The sequence below is a fragment of the Muntiacus reevesi genome, chromosome 12 (assembly GCF_963930625.1).
Source record: "Muntiacus reevesi chromosome 12, mMunRee1.1, whole genome shotgun sequence".
Lineage (NCBI taxonomy): Eukaryota > Metazoa > Chordata > Mammalia > Artiodactyla > Cervidae > Muntiacus > Muntiacus reevesi.
Window position 1 is genome coordinate 33,257,127 of NC_089260.1, and position 14,766 is coordinate 33,271,892.

Consider the following 14,766-nt stretch of genomic DNA (forward strand, 5'->3'; position numbering starts at 1 on the left):
CTTCAAGAAAATTAGAGATATCAAAGGAACATTTCATGCAAAGATAGGCTCAATAAAGGACAGAAATGGTATGGACCTAACAGAAGAAGAAGATATTAAGAAGAGGTGGCAACAATACATAGAAGAACTGTACAAAAAAGATCTTCACGACCCAGATAATCACAATGGTGTGATCACTCACCTAGAGCCAGACATCCTGGAATGTGAAGTCAAGTGGGCCTTAGAAAGCATCACTACAAACAAAGCTAGTGGAGGTGATGGAATTCCAGCTGAGCTATTTCAAATCCTAAAAGATGATGCTGTGAAAGTGCTGCACTCAATATGTCAGCAAATTTGGAAAGCTCAGCAGTGGCCACAGGACTGGAAAAGGTCTGTTTTCATTCCAATCCCCAAGTAAGGCAATCCCAAAGAATGCTCAAACTACTGCAAAATTGCATTCATCTCACAGGCTAGTAAAGTAATGCTCAAAATCCTCCAAGCCAGGCTTCAGCAATATGTAAATCGTGAAATTCCAGATGTTCAAGCTGATTTTAGAAAAGGCAGAGGAATCAGAGAGCAAATTGCCAACATCTGTTGGATCACTGAAAAAGCAAGAGAGTTCCAGAAAAACATAAACTTCTGCTTTATTGACTATGCCAAAGCCTTTGACTGTGTGGATCACAATAAATTGCGGAAAATTCTGAAAGAGATGGGAATATCAGACCAACTGACCTGCCTCTTGAGAAACCTGTATGCAGGTCAGGAAGCAACAGTTAGAACTGGACATGGAACAACAGACTGGTTCCAAATCGGGAAAGGAGTACGTCGAGGCTGTATATTGTCACCCTGGTTATTTAACTTATGTGCAGAGTACATCATGAGAAACGCTGGGCTGGAGGAAGCACAAGCTGGAATCAAGATTGCCAGGAGAAATATCAATAACCAATAATATCAATAATCAATATGCAGATGACACCACCCTTATGGCAGAAAGTGAAGAAGAACTAAAAGAGCCTCTTGATGAAAGTGAAAGAGGAGAGCGAAACAGTTGGCTTAAAGCTCAACATTCAGAAAACTAAGATCATGGCATCTGATCCCGTCACTTCATGGCAAATAGATGGGGAAACAGTGGCTGACTTTACTTTTTGGGGGGCTCCAAAATCACTGCAGATGGTGACTGCAGCCATGAAATTAAAAGACGCTTACTCCTTGGAAGGAAAGTTATGACCAACCTAGATAGCATATTAAAAAGCAGAGACATTACTTTGTCAGCAAAGGTCCATCTAGTCAAGGCTATGGTTTTTCCAGTGGTCATGTATGGATGTGAGAGTTGGACTGTGAAGAAAGCTAAGCACCGAAAAACTGATGCTTTTGAACTGTGGTGTTGGAGAAGACTCTTGAGAGTCCCTTGGACTGCAAGGAGATCCGACCAGTCCATTCTAAAGGAAACCAGTCCTGGGTGTTCATTGGAAGGACTGATGCTGAAGCTGAAACTCCAGTACTTTGACCACCTGATGTGAAGAGCTGACTCATTTGAAAAGACCCTGATGCTGGGAAAGATTGAGGGCAGGAGGAGAAGGGGATGACAGAGGATCAGATGGTTGGATGGCATCACCGACTCAATGGATATTAGTCTGAGTAAACTCCGGGAGTTGGTGATGGACAGGGAGGCCTGGCGTGCTGCGATTCATGGGGTTGCAAAGAGTCGGACATGATTGAGGGACTGAACTGAGCTGAACTTCCTCATTTAATGCTTATCAAGCAGCTCTCTGATAACCACATTGCTTGGCCCCAGCCCTTGGAAGGGTGTGACTGTATCTGTCACCTCTCCCATTGTGTTCCCACATGCTGCACAGTGTCCAGCATACAGTAGGCAGCCTCCACTGGGACTGAATAGACAATGCGTGGATCATCTTGTCCACACAACTGTTACAGTTCTCCCTGCATCCTGCTGAACTACATGAAAAGGTCACTGTGGCAGCTCAAAGGATGATTTCAAATGGTGCAGCTTAATACACTGATAATTCTTATTCTGGCTCAAGGATAGTTTACTTAGCATGAGACAATCTCTAGAAGAGAGAACTCATCTCTGGCTGCCACAAACAGAAGACATTTCAAAGAGGAGGCAGCATGGGCTTAAAGAATATATGGAAATGTCGATAACACAGATGAAGAGTTGAGGGAGGGATGGTCAAGACCTACAGCAAATGGGAAAGACCACCGGTAAAGGTGGGCAGGGACACAGTGCCGTAAACTGTGAATGATCAAGTCTGCAAAGGAAAGGCAATGAGAGAGGAGTCTGGGAGGGCCAGCAAAGGCCAGATTGTACACAGCCTCTGATGTTAATTGAAAACATTAGCAAAAGGAGTCCCTTAAGGGCTATGAGATGATTAAGAAGACCATTCTGTTCTAGGCAAAATGAGCTGGAGAATGGAATCAGGGGCCGAGCCAGGCAGCCAGCCCTCCTGGGAGTCTCTGATGGAGACCTCAAAGCAAAAGTAAGGTGGCAATATCTTTTCTAAGATCAATGCGAGGAAGAACCACTACTTTCATTGACACAACTAATTCAGATTAATCAGCTAAGCAATGCAATGATTAGCTCATGCATCACCACCACCAACTCGTCTTCATCCTCATCATTTCCAGAAAGATTACTATTGCCAGGTCCTGAATTCATGTACTCTTAATATCTAGCTATGCACATGGTAGGTATTATAATTTCCATTTTGTGGATGAGGAAACTGAGGCTCAGAGAAGGAAAGTACAGACAGGGTCACATATCTCCTAAAGAGTTAGTATTAAGACCCAGAATTCCCTGACTCAAAAGCCTAGGCTGTCACAGTGGAAAACAGTATGGCAGTTCCTCAAAAAACTAAAAATGGGGTTGCCATATGATCCAGCAATCCCACTTCTAGGCACATACCCAGGCAAAATATAATTCAAAAGATATATGCACACCTATGTTCATAGCAGCACTGTTCAGAACAGCCAAGACATGGAAACAAACTAAATGTCTATCAACAGATGAGGAGATAAAGAAGGTGTGGTACAAATATACAATGGAATATTACTCAGTCATTAAAATGAATGAAATAATGCCATTTGCATGCAGCAACATGAATGAACCTAGAGAATATCATACTAAGCAAAGTCAGAAAGAGAAGATAAATACCATATGATATCACTTAATTGTGAAATCTAAAACACAATGCAAATGAACTTATCTACAAAACAGAAACAGACAAAGATATAGAGAACAGACCTGTAGATACCCAGAGATTGGGGGGCAGTGGGAGAGGGAAAGATTGAAGAGTTTGGGATTAGCAGATGCAAGCTATTACAAATAGGATAAATAGGTTGGATAAGCAACAAGGTCCTACTGCATAGCACTAGGAACTATACTCAATATCCTGTGATAAACCAGAATGGAAAAGAATATGAAAAAGAATGTGTGTGTGTGTGTGTGTGTGTGTGTGTGTGTGTGTGTGTGTGTGTGTGTGAGACTGAGTCATTTTGCTTACAACAGAAATTACACAACAGTGTAAATCAACTCTGTGTGCTGTGCTTGGTCACTCAGTCGTGTCCGACTCTCTGTGACCCCATGGACTGCAGCCTGCTAGGCTCCGCTGTCCATGGGATTCTCCAGGCAAGAATACTGGAGTGGGTTGCCATGCCCTCTTCCAGGGGATCTTCCCAACTCAGTGATCGAACTGAGGTCTCCCTCATTGCAGGCAAATTCTTTACCAACTGAGCCACCAGGGAAGCACAAATCAACTATACTTTAAACAACTTGGTGCTCTGTGATGACCTAGAGGGATGGGAGGGAGACTCAAGAAGAGGGGATATATGTATACTTACAGCTGATTCATGTTGTACGGCAGAGACCAATACAACTTGAAAAGCAATTATCCTCCAATTAAAAATAAATTTAAAAAATAGAACCTATGTATAGCACAGGGAATACTACTCAACACTCTATAATGACCTACGTGGGAAAAGAATCTAAAAAAGTGCCTATATGTATAACTGACTCTCTTTGCCATACAGCAGAAAGGAACACAATTGTAAATCATCTATACTTCAACAAAAAATTTTAAAAAAAGTCCATGACTGTCAAAGTGGAGGACAGTCAGAGACAGGTATAGTTTTGGAAAAGTAGTCCAGGGCCAGCACCTCCCAGGAGCAGGAGGAAGATGACAAAGGGCAGCACCTTGGTGCCCCACTGCAGAAATGAAGATTCCATGCTGATTCCACAGTGAAGTCCCCTCGGGTCCTACCTTGCTTTCTCCTTCAATGACAACAACAGGCACGGAAGTGGCAGGCCAGCGGTGTTTGGCTGGAAGGGGCTTGTCACAATTCCATAGAACTATGATCTGAAAGGGATAAGGGGTCATCAGACGGCTTGGTAAGGCTGGGTTTACATAGGCTTCCAGCCCAACATTTCTTCTTAAAGACAGAGAGAGAGAGAAAGAGAGAAGATGGTGTTCTAAGCAAGGCAGAGAGGCAGACCTCAAAATTGAATTTAAAGTGACGCCACTCCACTCTGTACGCCTGAAACTAACATAACACTGTAAAACAACTGTACTCCACAAAATAATTTTTTTTAGTGCGTCTACTCCCACAAACCCTCAGAACCCCATCACTCTTACAACCAGAGAGAGGGGATAAGAAGGATAATCTAATAAAACTTATGTCAAGTGGGTAGGAGAAGGCTAGGGAGGAAAGAAGGCATGGCAAGGTTGTTGGCTCTTAAAAAAGTGGTTTTCTAAATTCTGGTGTCTTATGATGACGAGGAAGATAACAGCCTTCATCAAACTAAAGAAAAATGCACATTGAACATCTGCTATGAACTTGCACTACAGCAGGCAATGTGGGAGAAGGAAGAGAATTCAAGATGCAACTGGCGTGAGCTCGTGTTTTGGATTCTCTAGGATGGCAGCTTATTTCCTGTGACCTTATTATTGCCAATAAGTATGTTTAGTCCCCAAATGCAGACTTCAACGTGACTCCATTCTTTTCTCATATGTAAACCTTCTCATGTAATTTACAATTCAGAAAAACCACTGCTAAGTGTAGGAGAGCAGTGCTAATTTGGAAAACACTGTTACCATAGATATCATCTTCTGCTCCCAATTTTATAATTAGTCATGGCGGCTGTGAAAGAAAAGTTGACGCCTCCTGACGCCAACGAGTCAGTTTCTACTGTTGAAGCTTAGTTTTCTGGGTCTTTTCAGGGGCCTTTCCGAAGTTCGTTTTTCACTTTGACACTTAAAGATGAAACAGTGTGTGTATGTATTCTTTAAAGAGTCTGTTGGGGGACTTCCCTGGTGGTTCAGTGGTTAAGACTCCTCACTTCCACTGCAGGGGGCGTGGGTTTGATCCCTGGTCAGAGAACTAAGATCCCACATGCCATGGAGCGTAGCCACAAAATTAAAAAAAAAAAAGAAAAGAAAGAAATAATGCCACTTGCAGCAACATGAATGGACCTAGAGATTATCATACTAAGTGAAGAAAGTCAGAAAGAAGAAGACAAATACCCAACCATACCCATTACTACTTATATGTGGAATCTTAAAAAAAAAAAAGTGTTCGTATATATTTCACTTTACCCCAGAGTAAAGATCTCTTTGTAACCTACCCATTACCAGTACCAGGTTTCACTTCCAAGAACCTCTAAGCTGATGAAAAGGCATGACAAATGGAAGGGGAGTAAGAGGGCAGGACGTGAGATGAGTCAGTGTGTAGCAGGGAAGGAGTGGGGGTCTCTGGTCCGCCAAGGGGCAGGGAACAGGCGCTGGGTCAACCCCCCCCCCCCCCCCCCCCGCCTCCCCACTCACCTGGGCACAGTACTGGGACTTGGCTGCAGCCACGAGGAGTTTCAACACTGGCTGGGACTGAGAGACCAGGGGGGTCACCGCGTGGATGACTGCAGTGAATTTGGAGGGGGGCTTTAAACCTGAAAGAGCAAGGGCAGAGCAACCTAATGAAGCACTGAAAAACAAGACTTCGAAAATTATTCCTCTCTGCTCCATCGCCTCACCCCAGAGCTAATGTTCCCTTCTAGCATATTTTTCCTCTGCCTCTTATGTCTTGACAGAACAAAAACAAGGTGAAAAGCTGCTAGTGAACTGCTGCCTGAGTTTAGAGACCTGGATAATTTACAGTTCAAGGCCCATTTCCAGATTTTTCCTTTGATGGCCTTTTCCTTCCTCCCTCGGGGATACATCTTTGATCTCCCTTCTGCTTTTTAGGCACCCAGAGTCTAATTATACACACACACACATAACATTACTCACCACACTCTTTATTCAAGAAAGGGTATAACTCTAGTTACTTACATCCTAGGCTGGATTTTAGTAAATGTGCTCTCTCTCTCCCAGGGTATTGCATATATCTTATTCTTAATGATGTAGTTAAAGGGCATTTAGGTTGCTTCCATGTCTTGGCTATTGTAAATAGTGCCGCCATGAATGCTGGGGTGCATGTATCTTTTTGAATTATGGTTTTCTCCAGATATATGCCCAGGAGTAAGATTGCTGGGTCACAATGGTAGCTCTATTTTTTATTTTTTAAGGGACCTGCATACTGTTCTCCATATGGGCTGCACCAGTTTACATTCCCACCAACAGGGTAAGAGGATTCCCTTTCCTCCATACCCTCTCCAGCATTTACTGTTTGCAGATTTTTTTGATGACGGCCATTCTGACTGGTGTGAGGTGATACCTCACTGTGGTTTTGATCTGCATTTCTCTCATAACTGGCGGTGTTGAGCATCTTTTCAAGTGCTTTATGGCCATCTGTATGTCTTCTTTGGAGAAAGGATTATTTAGATCTCCTGCCCACTTTTTGATTGGGTTGTTTGTTTCTTTGAGTATTGAGCTGCATGAGCTGTTTGTATATTTTGGAGATTAATCTCTTGTTGGTTGCTGGCTTTGCAAATATTTTCTCCTATGCTGCCATCTTGAAGGGTTTTTGCCTGATCACTAGTTTTTCAGATAATAACCGGGAGGTGGTCAAGGTTAAAAGGCCAACATCCAGAGCCTAAGTGTCTAGGTCTGAAGCCCAGTTCTATCACTGAGTGGTGTTGGGATCATCACTTAACCCTCTGTATTTCCACAGCAGGGAAATGGGACTGATGGCAACAGCAACAAACTTACAGGGTTGTTATGAGAACGAATTTAAATGAGTTAATGCATACAGAGCATTTAGAACAGGACCTGCAAACACCAAGTGCTCAGCATGAGCTCACCACCATCATCACCATCACTGTCACCGTCATCATTATTTTGGGGTGGAAGCTGCTCTACTCCCAAGAAATCTCTTCCTTGTGTAGCGGGGAAACACAGCTGGGAGAAAAAGCACGTGGTTCAGACCTCTGCCAACTGTGTGCTCTAAAGCCCAAGGTGGAAAGGTATCATACACATGCAAAATAACAACTGCCACCAAAGAGAAAACAGTGAGATGGCTTCTTCTCCAAATGAGCTTTTTCATGAGAACTCACGGAGAAACAGGAGCCAGGTTAAAAGCCTCCGAAAACTTCATTAGTGGGGACATATGGACACCTATAGCTAATTAAAGTTGATGTATGGCAGAAATCAAACTAATATTATAAAGCAATCATCGTTCAATTAAAAAAAAGAATAAAAAAAAGGAAACCAGACTAAGAAACATTAACACTATGGGAAAGCTCTTATGAAACTATTAGAATAAGCAGTATTTATCGATGATTGAACAGCTTTTATCTTGGAGGGGACGGGTCGTGCTGCCAATAAACTTGCTTAACATTTAAAACAAAAAGAATAAATGTGAAATCCAAAATTCATCATGAATTATAACAAAAATAGCAAATTAAATTTTAAAAAACGTCATTAGTATAGACCCACTAATTTCACATTTTAGCAATTTAAATATGAACAAGACAGTGAAAGGACACTGAAATTAAGCTTTGAGAGTGACTGACAAAGGTAAGAATTAGAATGTATATTGCAAAGTATTATATGGATCTTTTGCAGAGAAAATTACATCATCTGACTAGTATTTCAGTTTCATGTCGGAAAGAAACTAGCTTCCCCACTAGTGAAATACACATTTAGGGCTTTGCCAAGTAAGAAGAATAAATATGATGTAGGGGGTTCCCTTAACAGTAAGAACAAGTCACTGCTTTTAGACTTTCCTGTAATGGTTTAAGAAGCAACATTTACACACTTCTAACGTGCTAACTCGACTAACTCCACACAAAAATCTGAAGTCTTTTTGCCACACCAACTTGAAGGATGCTTTATTATCCCAAGGTTTCTCAAATTTGGAACTGTGATTGAGGGAAAATGTCCAAGATGTTACCAACATTAGAGCAAGCGGGGCTCCAAATACTGCTATTGCTACTGTTGCTAAGTTGCTTCAGTAATGTCCGACTCTGTGCGACCCCAGAGACGGCAGCCCACCAGGCTCCTCCGTCCCTGGGATTCTCCAGGCAAGAACACTGGAGTGGGTTGCCATTTCCTTCTCTAATGCATGAAAGTGAAAAGTGAAAGGGAAGTCACTTAGTCATGTCCGACTCTTATCAAACCCATGGACTGCAGCCTACCAAGCTCCTCCATCCATCCAATTACTGGGGCAGCCTAAAAGTTTGTTCAGGATTTTCCATAAGATGGTGCAGAAAAACCCAAATGAACTTTTTGGCCAGCCCAATACATAAATGTCAGTGCGATAACGGTAGCCTTCTGTAAAGCTTCATCTCTCTGCCTGTTTCCTCTTCTTCATTACGACCAGCCTCAAAGTTGCCTGGAGAAGGAAATGGCAAGCCACTCCAACATTCTTGACTGGAAAATTCCATAGACAGATGACCCTGGTGGGACACAGTCCATGAGTTCGCAAACAGCAGGACACGACTGAGCGACTGAGCACAAAAACTGCTTGAGAGCAGAGCTTATACCTCCTTTGACTTATTGTTCCTACCACCTAGCATTGCATTAACACGGCACAGAAGAGGAGCATAATAAATGTGGAATGAAATGAATAAGTTTGTCCTCTGTCCTATATTCTTAAATCTTTTCCCTTTCCCTTTATTAGTTTGGTTTTTCTTTGATCTGAGACAGAGAAATTAGGATTGTGGAGAAAAAAAATGTAGGAAGAGGTCTCTTAGATTCATTTTATACATGATAAGACTCAAAATTATAGCAAACTCATTGTCATGTTGGGGCTTCCCTGGTAGCTCAGACAGTAAAAAATCCACCTGCAAGGCAGGAGACCCGGGTTTGATCCTTGGGTTGGGAAGATTCCCCTGCAGAAAGGAATGGCAAAACACTCCAGTATTCTGGTCTGGAGAATTCCATGGACAGAGGAGCCTGGCAGGCTACAGTCCATGGGGTCGCAAAAGCGTAGAACACGACTGAGCAACTTTCACTTAGATTACTTGGACTGTCATGTTTAGAATGATCTGTAATGCGGGGAGCCTTCTTAAAAAGTAATGACTCTACTAAATGTAAAGAACAGCAGCTCAGATCAGGAATGACTTTTTCACTTTGCAAGGCTCTGCTGGATTTATAATTCATGACCTTGATAAACCATTTAGGACAGGGCTCTAGAAAGCAGTCTCCAACACAGGGTGTTACAAAGACACTGCGATGAAGGACAGCATTTAGAGGGTAAACCAGAATAGCTCCGGGGAAGGCATTCACTTACCTAAGTTAGCATAGTAGTAAGGGAAATCTCCCAGATAAGACGAATACTGTGGTAGGACGAACAATCCCCCAGGATGTTTGTTCCATATTAAACTGTTACGTGATATGTGCTTGAATATTCTGTCCTGAATAATCTAGAAAACAAAAGCATTGGCATATGGTGAGGAGGAGACTCTGATTATATCCGATGAGGAACACATTCAGTCCAAATTGAGGGCCGATGCCAGTAGAAGTACTGGGTCTAACCCACCCTCCATTCTCCGATGATAAAAATGTCTGGGATACGTAGAACGTGACTGTGGGAAGGGAAGGAGAGAAAGGAAAGAGATGATTAATCCAATTGCCTAATTATACTTCATTTTCACCATAAATTCCATCTTGTCTTTCTATTGTTAAGTTCGTGCTCCTTTCAAAGTAGAGTGTGTAGAAGAGTTATTTTCCTTAATGGCTGATCTTCCAGATCCCCAGCACGAAGATCTGGTCTCAGCGCACTGAGATGTCCATGTAGAGATTGAGCTAAGAGCATCTTGAAGGCATGCACGTTCTATAAGCAGCTGAGGTTTTGATCTGTTCCTTTAATTCAGGTTTATTTGTTTGACACAGTTTCACTGCCCTTTCAAATTCAATTGTAGGACTTCGAGGTACTAGGGAGCTGCAGTTTTTCTATCTTTAATCTCCGAAAGTAGTGAGTTAACTAACAATTGCTGAAAACAACCTAGATAATAGGACAAAATCCATGGCATATGAAGACTAATAATAGCCAAGCTAGTTCATTAGTTTCTTTGGACTTGAAGACCTTGCAGATCATTAAATCCTACATTTAGAGTCAAACATTCTCCCATCCTGAATCATTTGTCAGATGAATGTGATTAGTCTACTTTATAGATTTCGCTCTGTGACTTTCAAACTCTTGTAATTATACCATCTACTCATTAAGATATGATTTGGCAAATAATTAACTTGATATAGAATTTCAAGTTTTCAGCAATTTTGTGTGTGTGTGTGCTTAAAAAAAAGAAAAAGCCTAGTATATATCTCTAGAGATTTAAGACCAAAATCATCATTTTCCAGGTCCCCATTTAACGCAATGTGATTTAAGTACAGACCATTTTAAATGGAATTGTATTATTTGCTAAGGTTATTACCACCCTCATCTCATCCCACATGGTGACCAGACAAGTAATAAAGTGAGCTACATTTATCTTCGAAAACCTTAGCGTGTTTATATTTCCTAATAAGAGAGAAGAAAGGAAGCAAGGAGGAAATTTAGAACTCAAATATCTGAGTTCAAAATGATTTCTGCAGTTTCTCTTTTCCTTAGATCAAGACTTCTTGTTTTATATGACTTGGCAGAGGTTTCAAATTTGGGGAAGATTTTAGAAACTTCACTCAAACGTTAATGTTTGTTCTTTGTGGTGCAACAGAGATATGTTAAAATGCTGTTGTCTAGGCATTAATTATTAGAAAATTGTCATGGTTGTGAAGAGTTTTTAACATGGTTTGCAATTCCACTTTGTACACAATTTATTCCAGTTTTTAAATATTTGTACTTTCATATTCTACTGTCTACTTATTTTCCTTTATAGGTTTTCATTCAATCCTTTTTTTTTTTTTTTTTTTTTTTGCTTTCCAAATTTATACACCATCAAGCATGTGGTCACTTAAATTCTGGATATCAAGACACAGAGGACATTGATAGAAGACTGTGTCATAAATCCAACCTACATACAAGTGACATAGAACTCAGAGATGTCACAAATTGAATCCCCATTCACTTTGGGTCTCTGGATAGTATGATTCTCCGTGTCGAGTCTTTTTGGTTCAGTATCACAACACTGCCATTTTTTTAAATTCTGGGATATGATAAGTCATAGTACTCTTTTGAAATACCAAAAAGCACTTTATACTCTGTTCAAACAGATCTTGATAGGGCAATATCAAAAAAGGTAGAAGAGCAATAACAAATGTTGAATATAATCCAGGTCAGGCAATTTGCCACCTTTCTCACTTACTATCCTCATATGTAATAAGCAGTAAAATATCACATTAATTACAACAACCTCCAGAATCTGTTAGGAATAGTTACCTAAGTCTTCATACTTATGACTTGACTTTTTTTTTCTTTGCCTTAAAAAAATCTCATTCCTGTGTTCATTATCTAACCATGGATTTTCCCACTTTTACACAGCTATACTACCATAGGTATTACATATTACAGATCTTTCCATATTATTAGTAGTATTTATGGTTTACTTCTCCTAAATGATCAAAAATAATGCAATTATTTCCATGCAAATCTGTGAACATATTTATGAGCTAAAACTTGCCACATTTAGGACTGATGCCTTAAGATTTTGTCAAAGGGTATGAACACTTTAAAGCCTGTTCATATGTATTGCCAACTGTCTTTCTGAAAGGTTGATATCAACTTGGCTTATCAAAAGTTTGACAGAGTACAGATCTTATTTTACCAAATAGAAAGGTCACTTCGTCTCTCTCCTAATGCCTAAGTCTCCCTAATGCTACACTGGACAGTTTCCTGGATCCTTGGTATTCACTCTTAATTTCTGTGGACAAAGACATCATATTTAAAGGTTGGATACTACAAAGAAAATCAAAACACATAATCACAAAAAATTTAAACAATTTTTTTTCCCTTATAGCCCCACATGGTACCTTCAATAAGGATAGTATTTCTTATTAATGTGAATTCAAAGGGAAGAATGACAGGTGCCTTTTCTTCATTTTTATGTGCCATCTATTTTTAAAATAATGGACTGTTGGTTACAGGTTACAGTCATTCTAGGTGACCCTGACTCGGTCTTTTGACAAACGCAGCATTGCCTAATACATGCAGGGCTGCCATATGCCATCTTGCTCCAAACTAAAGCAATCTTCTATGTCTATTCTCTCACTGATTTTAAATTCTCATTGTACAGCAGCATCAGCAATACTACGGTCTGAAAGCGTATGGTTAGAGATAACTGAAGACAGAAATGGAGACGCCTTCATAGAACTTCACTTTAAATCGTGCTTTCCAAGCTACCATCAGCTGTTGTCATGTGTTATGACAATTTCACGCCCTTTTCTTTTGCTCAGCCTGTTTCCTACTGAGTCCTAGGGTTCAGCCCTTAGCGCCAAGTTACTGTCATACAATATTCTGACAAATAATGGAATCCGTGAACATTATTTTTTGCAGCATTTTATCACTGTCCCTATCCTTACTTCTCAATCTGCACCAAAAAACGAGCTCCAAAGAGCCTAGCTCTTACTAAATAGCTCCTTGATTCTAAGGTGCAGAATTTGGAAATTTCAATCAGACTGGAAATACTAGCCAAATCCCAAGCAGGACAGAGTGCAACACAGTCAGATGTACGCACAACTTGACCCTGGTGTTAGAGAGAAGGATGAAGCATCCTGTTTCCAATTTTATCTAAGCACTACGACAACTCTTAAGGCTCATAATCTCCAAAGAGCAAGTAATTCCCTTCCCGTGACCCAGAATACAGCACGGAAGCAAGAAAGAGCCAAGTGTAGAACATCCCCTTTGCAAGAGACCCTCAAATCTACGCTATCCAAGGGTAATGCCCAATAATCCTCAGACAGCAGGCTCCAGCAGGGACTGAATGAAGAACTCACATTATCCGAGTTCTAAGCCAAGTAGGAATTTTTGATTTGTGATAGTTAAATCGTTCTTATGAACATGTTGGCTGTTTATCTGTGTATGTGGATGGCATTTTCTGCTATTTTTCTCTGCTTTTCTGTTTACATTGGATCCTGGGGTAATCTGAGCTCTGATTTAAAAAGGGAAACTGGATGGTATCTCTCGTGTAATTCAGTTGAGAGGTCAAACTGTTATGATCCAATTTTGGAACTATATGAGGAGATTTTGACAGTTGCTATAAATTTGAATGAAGTATATGGTTTGTAGTGTTTTAAAAACAACTGTGTTTTCTCTAAAGAACTGCCTGGCTCAGATCCAAGGAGAAGTAGGCCTTTCCAGGCACAGAGATGAAAACAGCTTGGCTTAAGATCCTATGCTGATGAATATAACATATCCAACTGCTATTATAGGATAATTGAGCACTGTTAAGTTAGCAGGCAAGAGACCAGAGCTATGCAATAAACCATACTCAAAAGAAACGTAATTAATGAAATACAATCTTTCATCTGGCAAATTAGCAAAGTTGTACGTGTGTGTTTTAATTATGATCCTGAAGGTTGATAAGGTTACAGTGAGAGAGGGTCATCCCCAGATGGCTTGTGGGAATCTAGATGGATACAACCTTTCTGAAGAGTAATTTGGCAATACATATCATGAGCCTTAGTCATGCCTGGACCCTTGGCTTGAGTAATCCTATTTCAAGGACTCCATTCTAAAGAGATAGTCTAAGATACATGTGGATAGTCATTGATTGGATAAAGGGCTATCTCTAGCTAAAAAAAAAAAAAAAGAATGAATGAATTAGAGACAACAATAATAGCCAGCAATAGCAGGTCAGTTAATAAATAGAGGTTCACCAAGAGATGAACTATAGGGTGAAGAAATGAAAACATGTGGTCTCAGTGTATAGCCAAAGATGCATAAAAATGGCATTTGGAAACACTGAGGAAAGAATGATTTAAGAACTATATTGTGGGAATTCCCTAGTGGTCTACTGCTTAGGACTCCATGCTCTCACTGACAAGGACCTGGGTTCAATCCCTGGTCTGGGAACCAAGATCCCATAAGCTGTGTGATGTGGCCAAAAAAAAAAAAAAAAGAATTGTATTGGGACAACTATAGAACAATTGGTCAGAAAAAAAAAAGTCAGGTTTAGGCTTTTCAACACAGATCACATACAAAGTAAATTGGATTAAAAAAAATTAATTGGCTATACTCCAGTACAAAATACAAAGCTTTAAAAAAAGTGTGTGGGTGCATGCTAAGTTGCTTCAGTCATGTCCAAGTCTCTGCGACCCTATAGACCATGGCCTGCCAGGCTCCTCTGTCCATGGGATTCTCCAGGCAAGAATACTGAAGTAGGTTGCCATTTCCTCCTCTAGGGGAATCTTCCTAACCCAGGGATTGAACTCACATCTCTTACATCTCCAGCATTGGCAAGCA

The 14,766-nt window shown here is 40.6% G+C and overlaps 1 protein-coding gene across 1 annotated transcript in view; it reads right to left on the reverse strand.

Moving 5' to 3' along the window:
• The window catches only part of EXT1 (exostosin glycosyltransferase 1), a 306,543-nt gene that overhangs the window by 15,740 nt on the left and 276,037 nt on the right, over positions 1 to 14,766 (reverse strand). Inside the window, exons 5-7 of the mRNA XM_065902829.1 lie at positions 9,661 to 9,793; positions 5,817 to 5,935; positions 4,257 to 4,352 (exon numbers count right to left, since the gene is read on the reverse strand). Coding sequence (XP_065758901.1) covers positions 4,257 to 4,352; positions 5,817 to 5,935; positions 9,661 to 9,793 — 348 coding nt within the window. The remainder of the gene's footprint in view (positions 1 to 4,256; positions 4,353 to 5,816; positions 5,936 to 9,660; positions 9,794 to 14,766) is intronic.